A 16,410-nucleotide genomic window follows, 5' to 3' on the forward strand; every position below is an offset into this window, starting at 1 on the left:
TGCATCTCACATACACAACGAAATAGAAAAAAAAAGAAGAAAAAGCAGAAGCAATGCTCAGAGGAGAAATTTTGCGAATTCTAACTACACCATTTGCTGGAAGTCTCGAAACATACATTTGGGAGACCTCTAAGGCGTATATAAGAGGAAAACTCATAGCTCAGGCTGCAAAAAAGAAAAGTTAAAAAACTTAGATAGGATTAAAGAGTTGGAAAAGGAAATTAAAAATAGGGAATTCCAATTGATCAATATGTTTTCAGACAACCAGTATCAAGAGCTTTGTAAGTTAATATATCAGTTGCATGAGATTTATAATAAAAAGGTGGAATATGCACTGTATAGACTGAAAACAAACTTTTATGAAGGGGGAGAAAAAACAGGGAAATTACTTGCTAGACAACTGAGAGAAAAAAATACCTCCAACACAATACCAAAGCCATAAATAAAACATTCCAGCAATATTATGAAAAATTTTATACTTCTACAACACATACTAAATTTGTTCAAAATGAGATTAAAGATTTTCTGTCAAACGTCGAAGTTCCTAGATTGCAGCCTGAGCAGTTGGAGGAGATGGAATCGCCCATATCATTAAGTGAGATTAAAGAAGTAATTTCATCAATGAAAACAGGAAAATCACCAGGCGCCGACGGCCTGCCGGTTGAGTACTATAAGGAATTTGTAGATGTCATAGCCCCAGTACTTAACGAGGTGTATCAAGAAATGTTTAGGAAGCGGCGGGCACCCCCGACACTTAATGAGGCTCTCATTTCTTTAATTCCTAAGAAAGGTAGAGATTTAACAGAGCCCTCAAATTTTAGGCCTATCAGTTTGTTAAATGTTGATTTGAAAATTTTGACAAAAATTTTAGCCAATCACACTCTTTTCTTTAACAATGCCTATGTGCTTACTCATGAGTGCCTAAGGCTTCAGGAAAGTTGTTTTGCTTTCATAAGCATATGTACTCTTCTGAATCTGACGTTTAAGATAGTTTTTGCACTTTGTTTTGAATTTAAACGATATGAAAAAAATCATTGTTTATACTAAAATTCACGTTTTGATGATAAAGTGTCAAAAATGATAAAAAAAAGTGAAAACTCATGTATACAACGATACTTTTCATCAAATATGCTCTAACACACTCTTTTCTTTAACAATGCCTCTGTGCTTTCTCGTGTGCACGGTAGGCGCTGAAAATGCTTTCTAGGAAGTTTCAAGCGCCTAATGCTTCACGAAAGTTGTTTTGCTTTCAGAAGCATATGTTCTCTTCTGAATCTTACATTTAAGATACAATGCAAATGCAAGAAGCAAATTTTAAAGTGTTAAATTCACACTCGTAGTGTGAAATTCAACACTTTTCAGTGTTTATATAGGTCCACACTAAAAAGAGTTAAAAGCACACTTAAAGTAGTGTTCCTTTTTTTACACTTGCATAGAGTTAAAAAAGCACTGTAAGTGTTTACCTTTAACACTATAAGTATTTCTCTCCATCCCCCACAGGCTCCATTTACAACAAGATGTGTCAATAGCTTAACTAATATGTGTTCATATAGACCATTTTTATGTGAAAAATCTGCATTCTGATTCATTAAAATGTGTGCATTTAATTAAATATCAGTCAACATACACATACACGTATCAGTTTTAACTTTTATTTAACATCTTTTATCTTTTAACTTCTATTTAACAAAAATTAAACCATCACAAATGAGGGTACAATATATTCACTGTCATCTGACCCATATGAACTCTGCAGATCAAAAGGCCTGTAGAACGTCAAACTGGTTGCTGTAAAAAGTTCACTCAATTCAAAGTATCTCTGTACTTTAAATGCATGGCGATGCTCTGAAAATTGTTCTGTCAAAAGTTTGTTAAGAATAAAATACACAGTGCTGCCATTTAAAAGTATTTTCCGAATCTGACTGAAAACAGGAATTTCATCCTCAATTTCATTGCATACAATCAGGCCTTGTCGGTATTCTGTCTCATCTATTTTCACCCAGTTCATGGAATGCATGCTTGACTGTATGGGATTCTGTAGCATTCCTGACAACTTTTCACCATCATTCACATCATCCCAACAGAATGTTTTCATTGGTCCACACTCCACTTGACTCAGTGGTGTTGTTTCCCAAAGATAGCCTAATGACATCTGATGATTTTTTGCTAGAGATTTGGTGATGTTTTTGAAAATTTTTGGTGTATTCTTAAAAACCTTATGCTTCGCCTCCAACCTCATGCGCCACATGTGCACCAACGGACCAATTTTGTGAATACAGGCAGCATAATGGACCATGAAATGATGTTTGGGCAGCAAGTTTTTGTGTGGGTACAATTCCTTAAATAACTCATGGTGCTCAATTATTAGATGTTTCAAGAGGACAGTCATACTTTTTGAAATACATGGGGAAAACAACAGGTTAAGAATTTGAAGTAAGAGAAGAAGCAAACGCCAGTTTTTATCTCCTAGGGGTACAATATCACCAAACAGTAATGGAATGTTTTTGATTAGACAGAGTGCCTGGATAGAGTTGAGTCTATGCTATTTCCACTGTGCTCCAAATTCACATTTGTAGGGTAGTTTTTCCTGTCTAAATATCCATAATATATTCTGGAGTGCAATTCACTCTGTGTAACAAAATTTTCTGAAAGATACTCGAACAATAGTTTCATTTCAAATTGGACAACTCCTTCCAGGAGGTCAACAAACAAAGAACCTGACTGATTAACACTGGGAGTTAACACTTCACCAGATGGCAAATCAAGAACTGGACTGGATTCAGTAACATGAGCACTGTTCAATTGCTTACGAAAACCAGAATATGTACAAAACTGCTGACTACAGCCACTCTGTGCACATAACAACTTGAACTTCAACGAAGGATAGAAACTATGTGTGAGTCTTAAATGAGAGATCAAAGAGCGGCTGTTTGTGTGCAAACTTTGACAGCTTCAACATTAAACTAGTTTAACAGTTTTGCACGCAATTCCTTGACACAGGGAGACTCAATGGTAAGACCAATATCGATGTTGTAGATTGTGGTCTGCAGGAAGGTGAAGACGTCGACAAGGGCTCCCTCATATGACAGGTTCAACACATAGTGAACTTTGAAGAGCTCATCGACAGCACTCAAAGAGCTGGTTCCTGCGCAAGGGATGAGGTGCTTGTCCACAACCACATAGAATTTGTCAATCTTGCTCTTGAGTCTTCCAGATGCCAGTAGGTATGGCTGGTGACTCTCCCTCCCACTGATAAGGTCTTCAATACTGGTGCAGGACTGAAAGAGAGCAAGCACAAAACTTAAATTAAACAGAAGAAAAACTAATTACAACTACAAAACATGAACACATTAAACCTGGTACTGTTAAACTGCGCATATTTGCATGAAAAAAGTGCTTAAACACCTATACAAATGCACCTTAACCCAGTTGGTAATATGCTTTGTGTATTACAGTGCACATAAACAAAATAATAATTAAAAAATAGATTAATTAATTAAATTAAAAAAAAAAAAACTGGTACACCCTCAGCCAATCCAGGATATGTTTATTAGAACACAAATAAAGAACTGCACAAGGAAAGAGCACCAAGGTCAATTTAATGCATGTGCAATCAACTGAGAGTCCAAAAGGTAAAATTTAGACAGGGTCCGATTGTGGCAGTGTTTTTCAATCCTAGTCTTAGGGATCCTCCAGTACTTAAAATAAAATAAATATAATCTTCACCTCATTAGGTGAGAGGACCAAGAACTGAAATGTGCCATTTCAAATCAAGAGACAAATCAAATGTGCAGAGCAGTGGGTCCCAAGGACCAGGAATGAAAACCACAATATTTTAGAATTCATAACAAAAATCATAACTTAAATGTGACTTTACATCAGAATTGTGGGTGTTACCTTATGGAAATTCACAAGTCTCTCAACAGCCTCTGTTGAGCTGATCTTAGTCTCCTTCTTCCCTGGGGGAGGAGGCAGGAGATGCAACAGGAGAAGAACAGATGACATGTCACTGTCCCAATCTTGGAATTTAGAATAAAAAAAGAAAATCCTTTAGCATTTAAAATAGCAAGAAACCAGAGAAAATTTGAAAGACATCCTCTCAAATCAGGCCAACCATTTTCAGATCCTTGTCCCTCTGCTGCATTGATAAGACTCCGAACTTCTGCTGTTGAAGTAAGAGATTGGGCTTCATTCATTATCTTCTGCTTAAATGCAGTCTCCCACCTCTCAAGCAACTTGTTGGATGTTTCAGAATTGAACAGCAGAGCAAAGGCCTGATTTATCTAATGACAAAGCACATTACAAAATGAATAAGAAGTTACTTAGGACTATATACCAATCTTCACCTCCAAAATGGATAGTGTGTGCATGTTGTTTGATAGACTAATAAATTATATGTAAATGAGTCAACCATTGTCAACTAAATCCAATTACTATCACTATGAAATTATGTGTGAGTGAGAGATAAATTTATGAATGGAATAAGACTAAGTAGCAAGCATGTCAAGTGTGGCCTTATATCAAATAGCAAACGTCAAAAGACATGTCTAAAACACAGACTTAAGTCATTTTTTGAAAAGGATCATAAATGTTATATTTACCAATCCGTTCACATCCAGAAATCTTGGAAATATATTGAGAACTGATCAGCTGATCTTTCAGGATTGTGTACCAGTTCTTGTCTATGCTTAAAAGTTTGCTTCACCTTCTGCATAACTTCAGCTTCATCAGCTGTGTGGACAAGGAAGGAAATTGCCTCCCTGCATGCATCTCCTTCAAGCTGCTGCCCAACGTCTGTCATTCTTCGCCGACTTGGTCCTCCACTTTCAGACATCTCTAAGCGAGCACGTTTTGGGTTCTTTCTCGACAAATTTTTAGGCGCCAGGTTCCCTGTTCCCTTTTCTGGATCGTAGAAATGTTCCTGTCAAAAAGACAAGAAAATATATTTAGATTAAATCTAAACAGTCAGTAAGTTACATTTTATAGATAAATATATCATATCTAACAAGATTGTGTTATACGAGTACATCAAGACAAATGATTCTTACATATCCTTTCGCAGAAAAAGGGTCTTTCGGGCAAGGAAAGAGAGAAACAATGGCCAAGGCATAAGTCTCCCGCTGTTTGCGTGTAGGGATCCTCCTACAGAGTAAGAAGATATGGTTTATGCTAAAGTTAAAAACCTTGTTTTCTACACAAGTTGATACACAACTGTGTATTTCCTGAATCTGTGCACTGAAGTCTTACCCATGAATCTCTGTCATGTGACTGACAACAATATTAGCAAGCTGACGTCTGGTGCTGTGCGTTAAAGTTTTAGTTGTCTGGTATTCTTTAAGAGCATCTTCACCGCCAAATTGTTTTTCCAGGGCATCTTGGACAATCTAATGACACATGAACACAATACAGGTGGACACAGTCTAGTAAAATGGTAAAATTATTATATGGACAAATTAACCATATCAAATAACATGCATACATACTCGTTTTGCCTTTTCAGCATCTATGCCAAAACTGTTGCTGGCCCTTGCTGCTTGATTTTGGACTGCTCTCTCAGTCTCTTCACAGTCAGTAGAAGGGAGTGAAAGAGTATCAGTGCTTGTGCTGGGGGTTGAAGATCTTGCAGGTGAAAACTCTTGAAAGAGAAAAGCAAAACATTTTCATGTTCCCTGTAAAAGCATTAACTCAAAATTTAATAGTAAAACTACTATTAAACTACTACAAAACTTTGCGTACTAGTGCAGTGGTTCTCAATACAGTGCGCAACTGCAGATGAAAACCACAATGGCAGAATTGGATATATTTGTAATTCGTAGGTCTAAAAATGTTAGTTACATTATAGTTAAAATGTTGAAGAGGACGGTTTCTTTTGTTTATTCTTTGTGTATTCTGTGGTAGTGGGGGTTGCAAGTCCTTCAGTGCTACTTTAGGGGTCATTGGCTTAAAAGTTTGAGAACCACTGAAATTTGTCATTATCTCGACGAAACCCTCTGTTACATCTAGCTGAAGTTTTGACAGTGATAACCACCAGATCCTTTTGTTCACCGATTTGTCACTAAATATTTCAGGAACTTCAAATCCCTGGTTTAAATCCTAACCCAAACAAATATTCAGGAAACAGCCAAATAAACATTTTTTTTTCTTGAGCACTTGCCTGCACATAATGTTGAAAAAAAAATCGGTTGTACATTTTTACTACTACTTGTATTCCTTCCTTTTCTAACCTGTTTTATGTTAAACAATGTTTGCATTACTAGCACTAGTAATATTCCCTCATAATAAAGTGTCAGTTAAATGTAAATGTGTTTCCAACCCAAATACATTCTTTTGTACCTATAGATACAATAGAGCCCTTGAAAGAATGTCTTAAGTGTTATTATATACTTACCATCAGACAAGCCAGCAAAAATATTTTCTTCTGAACATCTTACAGTTAGGCATAATTGTGGACTGCCTTCAATCAGTTCATGGAAGATGTCCTCCTCCACCGCGGTGTCTGTGTCTAAGACTTGGTGTGAACTCACCTTTATTCTTTCAAAGTTATTTTTCTTGCCTCTCCAAAACATATAATCCACATTTAATAAGTTAAGTAATACTAACAAATGAGACCTTATTATAAACATCAAGATAAATTCTATTAAGCAAAACCTCAATATTTCAGAAAGTTTAAATAGAAAAGCTATTTAGAAAGAAACAAGCCCTGTGAACTTATATCAACTTATTGCTATGACTAGCTTTCATAAGCACATTATCTAAACGGTATCACAAGCTTCTTAACTTACCTTCATCGAGAAAATCTTGGAATGTGCAATCGTTATTCAACTTCACAAATTTCTTCACAACTTGATATTGTACCTTCACCAGCATGACTCAAGCTGTCGGTCCAGAAAAAAAATGAAAACAATTACATCGTTAATATTAAATAGAATCCAGCGAGCCGCTGCCATCAGAACCATTAGTCATCCCACGAATACTAAAGCAGCAAAATAATTTGTATTTACTTTTACGTAGATGATTGCAGATGAAACGTGCGCTGAGACCATGCCATGAGCTAAGATGAAGTTCAATATCAACCTGGCCAGAACACAGAAGTTCAGCAAACCAATTCTTGCTTGATAATCTGATCATTTATCTGTGCGGCCTTAGTTTGGAGGCGAGCGTAATATATGATAAACTTCGAGGTTTTGCACTTTGTTTTGAATTGAAACGATATGAAAAATGATTGTTTATATTAAAATTTTGGTAATATATTGTTTATATTCATATTTTGGTAATAAACTGTCAAAAATGCTAAAAAGTGAAATCTCACGTATACAACGATGCTTTTCATCAAATGTGCTCTAACACACTTTTTTCTTTAACAATGCCTCTGTGCTTTGTTAAGGAGTGCAAGTTAGGCGCTGAAAATGCGTTCTAGCAAGTTTCAGGTTCCTAAGCCGTTTTTAATGAGAAAATATACGTGCGTTTTCAAATCTTACGTTGAATAGAAGTTTTGTTACTTTGTTTTGAATTTAAACGATATGAAAAATCATTGATTATATTAAAATTCATATTCTGACGATACTTTTATATACGTTGTATACAACGATACTTTTCATCAAATGTGCTCTAACACACTCTTTTCTTTAACAATGCCTCTGTGCTTACAACTCTGTGCACGTTAGGAGCTGAAAATGCGTTTATGCAAGTTTCAAGCGCCTAGGGCTTCAGCAAAGCAGTTTTTCATGCACACATAATTGCAAACATATTCGTGTTTGTCCGAATCACTCGTTTTACAGCATTTTAACTTTGTTTTCATGAAACATCATGTGAAAAATATTTGTTCCTATAAAAATACATTCTCCATTAATAAAGTGTTAAAAAGTACAAAACGTTAAAAATCGTTTGTTCAACAATACTTTTCATTATATATGAACTAACACACTCTTTTCTTTGTCTGTGCGTAAGTATTTACATCTCTGTGCATGTTATGAGCTGAAAATGCGTTTAAGCAAGTTTCAAGCGCCTAGGGCTTCAGCAAAGCAGTTTTTCATGCACACATATTTGGGGTTAACAGAATAATTTCTTTTACAGCCTTTTTACTTTGTTTTGATGACATATGACATGAAAAAAATTTGGTCATATTAAAAGGCACATTTTGACCATGTTCCTCAAGCTGTACATGTTAGGAGCATAGTATACGTTTAAGCAAGTTTCAAGCGCCTAGGGCTTCAGCAAAGCAGTTTTTCATGCACACATATTTGTGGTAGTCCGAATCACAGGTCTTGAAGCATTTTTACTTTGTTTTGAAGAGAAAAGATATGAAAAATTTTTGTTCATATGAAGATTCACATTTTTACCATGTATATCAATCAGTGCATGTTAGGAGCTGATAATGCGTTTATGCAAGTTTCAAGCGCCTAAGCCTTCAGCAAAGCAATTTATTGCATTTTTACTGTGGTTTCATGGTACATGATATGAAATATATTTGTTTATATAAAAAGTCATATTCTGATAATAAAATGTTAAAAAGTTGAAAACGTCAAAAATCATTTATTCAACAATACTTTTCATCATATAAAAAACACACTCTTTTCTTTAGTAGTGCCTAAGTGCTTACAGCTCTGTGCATGTTAGGAGCTGAAAATGCGTTTAAGCAAGTTTCAAACGACTAGGGCTTCAGCAAAGCAGTTTTTCACGCAAACATATTTGCAAACATATTTGTGTTTGTCCGAATCTTACGTTTTACAGCATTTTAACTTTGTTTTCATGAAACATCATGTGAAAAATATTTGTTCCTATAAAAATACATACTCCATTAATAAAGTGTTAAAAAGTACAAAACGTGAAAAATCATTTATTCAACAATACTTTTCATCATATATGAACTAACACACTCTTTTCTTTGTCTGTGCCTAAGTGCTTACATCTCTGTGCATGTTAGGAGCTGAAAATACGTTTAAGCAAGTTTCAAGCGACTAGGGCTTCAGCAAAGCAGTTTTTCACGCACACATATTTGCAAACATGTTTGTGGTTGTTGAAATTTAACAGCATTTTAACTTTGTTTTCATGAAACATCATGTGAAAAATATTTGTTCCTATAAAAATACATTCTCCTTTAATAAAGTGTTTAAAAGTACAAAACGTGAAAATCGTTTATTGAACAATACTTTTCGTCATATATGAACTAACACACTCTTTTCTTTGTCTGTGCCTAAGTTCTTACATCTCTGTGCATGTTAAGAGCTGAAAATGCGTTTAAGCAAGTTTCAAGCGCCTAGGGCTTGAGCAAAGCAGTTTTTCATGCACACATATTTGTGGTTGTTCGAATCACAGGTTTTAAAAGATTTTTACTTTGTTTTGAAGAGAAAATATATGAAAAATTTCGAATGCACACATATTTGTGGTTGTTCGAATCTTACGTTTAACAGCATTTTAACTTTGTTTTCATGAAACATCATGCGAAAAATATTTGTTCCTATAAAAATACATTCTCCATTAATAAAGTGTTAAAAAGTTCAAAACCTGAAAAATCATTTATTGAACAATTCTTTTCATCATATATGAACTAACATACTTTTTTTTAGCTTACAGTTCTGTGCATGTAAGGAGCTGAAAATGCGTTTAAGCTTCAAGCGCCTAAGACTTCAGCAAAGCAGTTTTTCATGCAAACATATTTGTGGTTGTCCGAATCACAGGTTTTATGGCATTTTAACTTTGTTTTGATGGCAAATGATATTAAAAATATTTGTTCATATTAAGAGTCACATTTTTACTATGTTTACAGATCTATGCATGTTAGGAGCTGAAAATGAGTTAAAGCAAGTATCAAGCGCCTAGGGCTTCAGCAAAGCCGTTTTTCATGCTACCATTATAGTGCTTGTCTTATCCGTTTTATTGCATTTTTACTTTATTTTGATGACAAAAGACAATATTTGTACCTATGAAAATTCATCCTCCGATAATTGTGTTAAAAAGTACAGGCACGTATGTTCGCACTAAAAACTTCCTAGAACGCATTTTAAGCACCTAAGGTGCACACATGAAAATGAGTTTAAGCACTTCTAAAGAAAAGAGTGTGATTTTTCACGTTTTGAACTTTTTAACATTTTATTATCAGAATATGACTTTTTATATAAACAAATATATTTCATATCATGTACCATGAAACCACAGTAAAAATGCAATAAATTGCTTGGCTGAAGGCTTAGGCGCTTGAAACTTGCATAAAGGCATTATCAGCTCCTAACATATGCACAGATTGATATACATGGTAAAAATGTGAATCTTAATATGAACAAAAATTTTTCATGTCATTTCTCTTCTTAACAAAGTAAAAATGCTTTAAGACCTGTGATTCGGACAACCACAAATATGTGTGCATGAAAAACTGCTTTGCTGAAGCCCTAGGCGTTTGAAACTTGCTTAAACGCATTTTCAACTCCGAACATGCACAGAGCTGTAAGCACTTAGGCACTACTAAAGAAAAGAGTGTTTTTTACATGATGAAAAGTATTGTTGAATAAATGATTTTTCACATTTTGAAATTTTTAACATTTTATTATCAGAGAATTGACTTTTAATATAAACAAATATATTTCATATCATGTATCATGAAACCAAAGTAAAAATGCAGTAAATTGCTTTGCTGAAGGCCTATGCGCTTGAAACTTGCTTAAAAGCATTTTCACCTCCTAACGTGCACAGATTTATTTTTATAGGAACAAATGTTTTTCACATGATGTTTCATGAAATGAAAGTTAAAATGCTGGCAAACGAGTGATTCGGACAAACACAAATATGTTTCCAAATATGTGTGCATGAAAAACTGTTTTGCTGAAGGCTTAGGCGCTTGAAACTTGCTTAAACGCATTTTCATCTCCTAACGTGCACAGATTTATAGACATGGTTAAAATGTGAATCTTAATATAAACAAATATTTTTCATATCTTTTCTCTTCAAAACAAAGTAAAAATGCTTTTAAACCTTTGATTTGGACAAGCATAAACATGTGTACATGAAAAACTGCTTTGCTGAAGCCCTAGGCGTTTGAAACTTGCTTAAACGCATTTTCAGCTTCTAACATGCACAGAGATGAAAGCGCTTAGGCATAGACAAAGAAAAGAGTGTGTTAGTTCATATATAATGAAAGGTATTGTTGAATAAATGAATTTTCACGTTTTGCACTTTTTTGCACTTTACTAATGGACTATGAATTCTTATACAGGAACAAATATTTTTCACATGATGTTTCATGCAAACAAAGTTAAAATGCTGTAAAACGTAAGATTTCAACAACCACAAACATGTTTGCAAGTATGTGTGCATAAAAATCTGCTTTGCTGAAGCCCTAGGCGTTTGAAACTTGCTTAAACGCATTTTCAACTCCTAACATGCACAAAGCTGTACGCACTTAGGCACTACTAAAGAAAAGAGTGGTTTTTACATGATGAAAAGTATTGTTGAATAAATGATATTTCACATTTTGAACTTTTTAACATTTAATTATCAGAGAATTGACTTTTAATATAAACAAATATATTTCATATCATGTATCATGAAACCAAAGTAAAAATGCAGTAAATTGCTTTGCTGAAGGCCTAGGCGCTTGAAAGTTGCTTAAAAGCATTTTCACCTCCTAACGTGTACAGATTTATAGACATGGTAAAAATGTGAATCTTAAAATAAACAAATATTTTTCATATCTTTTCTCTTCAAAACAAAGTCAAAATGCTTTAAAACCTTTGATTCGGACAAGAATAAACATGTGTGCATGAAAAACTACTTTGCTGAAGCCCTAGGCGTTTGAAACTTGCTTAAACGCATTTTCATCTCCTAACGTGCACAGATTTATAGACATGGTTAAAATGTGAATCTTAATATAAACAAATATTTTTCATATCTTTTCTCTTCAAAACAAAGTAAAAATGCTTTAAAACCTTTGATTCGGACAAGAATAAACATGTGTGCATGAAAAACTACTTTGCTGAAGCCCTAGGCGTTTGAAACTTGCTTAAACGCATTTTCATCTCCTAACGTGAACAGATTTATAGACATGGTTAAAATGTGAATCTTAATATAAACAAATATTTTTCATATCTTTTCTCTTCAAAACAAAGTAAAAATGCTTTAAAACCTTTGATTTGGACAAGCATAAACATGTGTACATGAAAAACTGCTTTGCTGAAGCCCTAGGCGTTTGAAACTTGCTTAAACGCATTTTCAGCTTCTAACATGCACAGAGATGTAAGCGCTTAGGCATAGACAAAGAAAAGAGTGTGTTAGTTCGTATATAATGAAAGGTATTGTTGAATAAATGAATTTTCACGTTTTGCACTTTTTTACACTTTACTAATGGACTATGAATTCTTATACAGGAACAAATATTTTTCACATGATGTTTCATGAAAACAAAGTTAAAATGCTGTCAAACGTAAGATTTCAACAACCACAAACATGTTTGCAAGTATGTGTGCATAAAAACCTGCTTTGCTGAAGCCCTAGGCGCTTGAAACTTGCTTAAACGCATTTTCAACTCCTAACATGCACAGAGCTGAAAGCACTTAGGCACTACTAAAGAAAAGAGTGTTTTTTACATGATGAAAAGTATTGTTGAATAAATGTTTTTTCACATTTTGAACTTTTTAACATTTTATTATCAGAGAATTGACTTTTAATAAAAACAAATATATTTTATATCATGTATCATGAAACCAAAGTAAAAATGCAATAAATTGCTTTGCTGAAGCCCTAGGCGCTTGAAACTTGCTTAAACGCATTTTCATCTCCTAAACGTGCACAGATTTATAGACATGGTTAAAATGTGAATCTTAATATAAACAAATATTTTTCATATCTTTTCTCTTCAAAACAAAGTCAAAATGCTTTAAAACCTTTGATTCGGACAAGAATAAACATGTGTGCATGAAAAACTGCTTTGCTGAAGGCCTAGGCGCTTGAAACTTGCTTAAACGTATTTTCAGCTCATAACATGCACAGAGAAGTAAGCACTTAGGTACAGACAAAGAAAAGAGTGTGTTAGTTCATATATGATGAAAAGTATTGTTGAATAAATTATTTTTCACGTTTTGTATTTTTTAACATTTTTATTAATGGAGAATGTATTTTTATAGGAACAAATGTTTTTCACATGATGTTTCATGAAATGAAAGTTAAAATGCTGTCAAACGAGTGATTCGGACAAACACAAATATGTTTCCAAATATGTGTGCATGAAAAACTGTTTTGCTGAAGGCTTAGGCGCTTGAAACTTGCTTAAACGCATTTTCATCTCCTAACGTGCACAGATTTATAGACATGGTTAAAATGTGAATCTTAATATAAACAAATATTTTTCATATCTTTTCTCTTCAAACAAAGTAAAAATGCTTTTAAACCTTTGATTTGGACAAGCATAAACATGTGTACATGAAAAACTGCTTTGCTGAAGCCCTAGGCGTTTGAAACTTGCTTAAACGCATTTTCAGCTTCTAACATGCACAGAGATGTAAGCGCTTAGGCATAGACAAAGAAAAGAGTGTGTTAGTTCATATATAATGAAAGGTATTGTTGAATAAATGAATTTTCACGTTTTGCACTTTTTTACACTTTACTAATGGACTATGAATTCTTATACAGGAACAAATATTTTTCACATGATGTTTCATGAAAACAAAGTTAAAATGCTGTCAAACGTAAGATTTCAACAACCACAAACATGTTTGCAAGTATGTGTGCATAAAAACCTGCTTTGCTGAAGCCCTAGGCGCTTGAAACTTCCTTAAACGCATTTTCAACTCCTAACATGCACAGAGCTGAAAGCACTTAGGCACTACTAAAGAAAAGAGTGTTTTTTACATGATGAAAAGTATTGTTGAATAAATGTTTTTTCACATTTTGAACTTTTTAACATTTTATTATCAGAGAATTGACTTTTAATAAAAACAAATATATTTTATATCATGTATAATGAAACCAAAGTAAAAATGCAGTAAATTGCTTTGCTGAAGCCCTAGGCGCTTGAAACTTGCTTAAAAGCATTTTCGTCTCCTAACGTGCACAGATTTATAGACATGGTTAAAATGTGAATCGTAATATAAACAAATATTTTTCATATCTTTTCTCTTCAAAACAAAGTCAAAAATGCTTTAAAACCTTTGATTCGGACAAGCATAAACATGTGTGCATCAAAAGCTGCTTTGCTGAAGGCCAAGGCGCTTGAAACTTGCTTAAACGCATTTTCAGCTCATAACATGCACAGAGATGTAAGCACTTAGGCACAGACAAAGAAAAGAGTGTGTTAGTTCATATGTGATGAAAAGTATTGTTGAATAAATTATTTTTCGCCTTTTGTTCTTTTTAACATTTTTATTAATGGAGAATGTATTTTTATAGGAACAAATGTTTTTCACATGATGTTTCATGAAATGAAAGTTAAAATGCTGTCAAACGAGTGATTCGGACAAACGCAAACATGTTTGCAAGTATGTGTGCATGAAAAACTACTTTGCTGAAGGCCTAGGCGTTTGAAACTTGCTTAAACGCATTTTCAGCTCCGAACATGCACAGAGCTGTACGCACCTAGGCACTACTAAAGAAAAGAGTGTTTTTTACATGATGAAAAGTATTGTTGAATAAATGATATTTCACATTTTGAACTTTTTAACATTTAATTATCAGAGAATTGACTTTTAATATAAACAAATATATTTCATATCATGTATCATGAAACCAAAGTAAAAATGCAGTAAATTGCTTTGCTGAAGGCCTAGGCGCTTGAAAGTTGCTTAAAAGCATTTTCACCTCCTAACGTGTACAGATTTATAGACATGGTAAAAATGTGAATCTTAAAATAAACAAATATTTTTCATATCTTTTCTCTTCAAAACAAAGTCAAAATGCTTTAAAACCTTTGATTCGGACAAGAATAAACATGTGTGCATGAAAAACTACTTTGCTGAAGCCCTAGGCGTTTGAAACTTGCTTAAACGCATTTTCATCTCCTAACGTGCACAGATTTATAGACATGGTTAAAATGTGAATCTTAATATAAACAAATATTTTTCATATCTTTTCTCTTCAAAACAAAGTAAAAATGCTTTAAAACCTTTGATTCGGACAAGAATAAACATGTGTGCATGAAAAACTACTTTGCTGAAGCCCTAGGCGTTTGAAACTTGCTTAAACGCATTTTCAGCTTCTAACAAGCACAGAGATGTAAGCGCTTAGGCATAGACAAAGAAAAGAGTGTGAGTTCATATATAATGAAAGGTATTGTTGAATAAATGAATTTTCACGTTTTGCACTTTTTTACACTTTACTAATGGACTATGAATTCTTATACAGGAACAAATATTTTTCACATGATGTTACATGAAAACAAAGTTAAAATGCTGTCAAACGTAAGATTTCAACAACCACAAACATGTTTGCAAGTATGTGTGCATAAAAACCTGCTTTGCTGAAGCCCTAGGCGCTTGAAACTTACTTAAACGCATTTTCAACTCCTAACATGCACAGAGCTGAAAGCACTTAGGCACTACTAAAGAAAAGAGTGTTTTTTACATGATGAAAAGTATTGTTGAATAAATGTTTTTTCACATTTTGAACTTTTTAGCATTTTATTATCAGAGAATTGACTTTTAATAAAAACAAATATATTTTATATCATGTATAATGAAACCAAAGTAAAAATGCAATAAATTGCTTTGCTGAAGCCCTAGGCGTTTGAAACTTGCTTAAAATAATTTTCGTCTCCTAACGTGCACAGATTTATAGACATGGTTAAAATGTGAATCGTAATATAAACAAATATTTTTCATATCTTTTCTCTTCAAAACAAAGTCAAAAATGCTTTAAAACCTTTGATTCGGACAAGCATAAACATGTGTGCATCAAAAGCTGCTTTGCTGAAGGCCAAGGCGCTTGAAACTTGCTTAAACGCATTTTCAGCTCATAACATGCACAGAGATGTAAGCACTTAGGCACAGACAAAGAAAAGAGTGTGTTAGTTCATATGTGATGAAAAGTATTGTTGAATAAATAATTTTTCACCTTTTGTTCTTTTTAACATTTTTATTAATGGAGAATGTATTTTTATAGGAACAAATGTTTTTCACATGATGTTTCATGAAATGAAAGTTAAAATGCTGTCAAACGAGTGATTCGGACAAACGCAAACATGTTTGCAAGTATGTGTGCATGAAAAACTACTTTGCTGAAGGCCTAGGCGTTTGAAACTTGCTTAAACGCATTTTCAGCTCCGAACATGCACAGAGCTGTACGCACTTAGGCACTACTAAAGAAAAGAGTGTTTTTTACATGATGAAAAGTATTGTTGAATAAATCATTTTTCACATTTTGAACTTTTTAACATTTAATTATCAGAGAATTGACTTTTAATATAAACAAATATATTTCATATCATGTATC

The 16,410-nt window shown here is 33.6% G+C and overlaps 1 protein-coding gene across 1 annotated transcript; it reads right to left on the reverse strand.

The window, feature by feature from the left end:
- Nucleotides 1–2,963: 2,963 nt before the first annotated feature.
- Nucleotides 2,964–6,867, reverse strand: LOC113523726 (uncharacterized). The gene is made up of 8 exons (XM_034300955.2): nucleotides 6,783–6,867; nucleotides 6,389–6,553; nucleotides 5,484–5,635; nucleotides 5,248–5,384; nucleotides 5,049–5,142; nucleotides 4,115–4,283; nucleotides 3,898–3,959; nucleotides 2,964–3,278 (listed from the first exon to the last, which is right to left on the reverse strand). The coding sequence occupies exons 1-8, from the start codon at nucleotides 6,865–6,867 to the stop codon at nucleotides 2,964–2,966; spliced, it is 1,179 nt and encodes a 392-aa protein (XP_034156846.2).
- Between the last annotated feature and the right edge of the window lie 9,543 nt (nucleotides 6,868–16,410).

The sequence above is a fragment of the Pangasianodon hypophthalmus genome, chromosome 27 (genome assembly GCF_027358585.1).
Source record: "Pangasianodon hypophthalmus isolate fPanHyp1 chromosome 27, fPanHyp1.pri, whole genome shotgun sequence".
In the NCBI taxonomy this organism is placed as follows: domain Eukaryota; kingdom Metazoa; phylum Chordata; class Actinopteri; order Siluriformes; family Pangasiidae; genus Pangasianodon; species Pangasianodon hypophthalmus.

Excerpts from the sequence above, each read along its gene's own strand:
- LOC113523726 (XM_034300955.2), bottom strand. The coding sequence starts at position 6,867 with ATGCTGGTGAAGGTACAATATCAAGTTGTGAAGAAATTTGTGAAGTTG. Across the intron at positions 6,554-6,782 it reads CCAAGATTTTCTCGATGAAG|GCAAGAAAAATAACTTTGAA; the intron begins GTAAGTTAAGAA and ends TGTTTTGGAGAG. Across the intron at positions 5,143-5,247 it reads CACATGACAGAGATTCATGG|GAGGATCCCTACACGCAAAC; the intron begins GTAAGACTTCAG and ends CTTACTCTGTAG.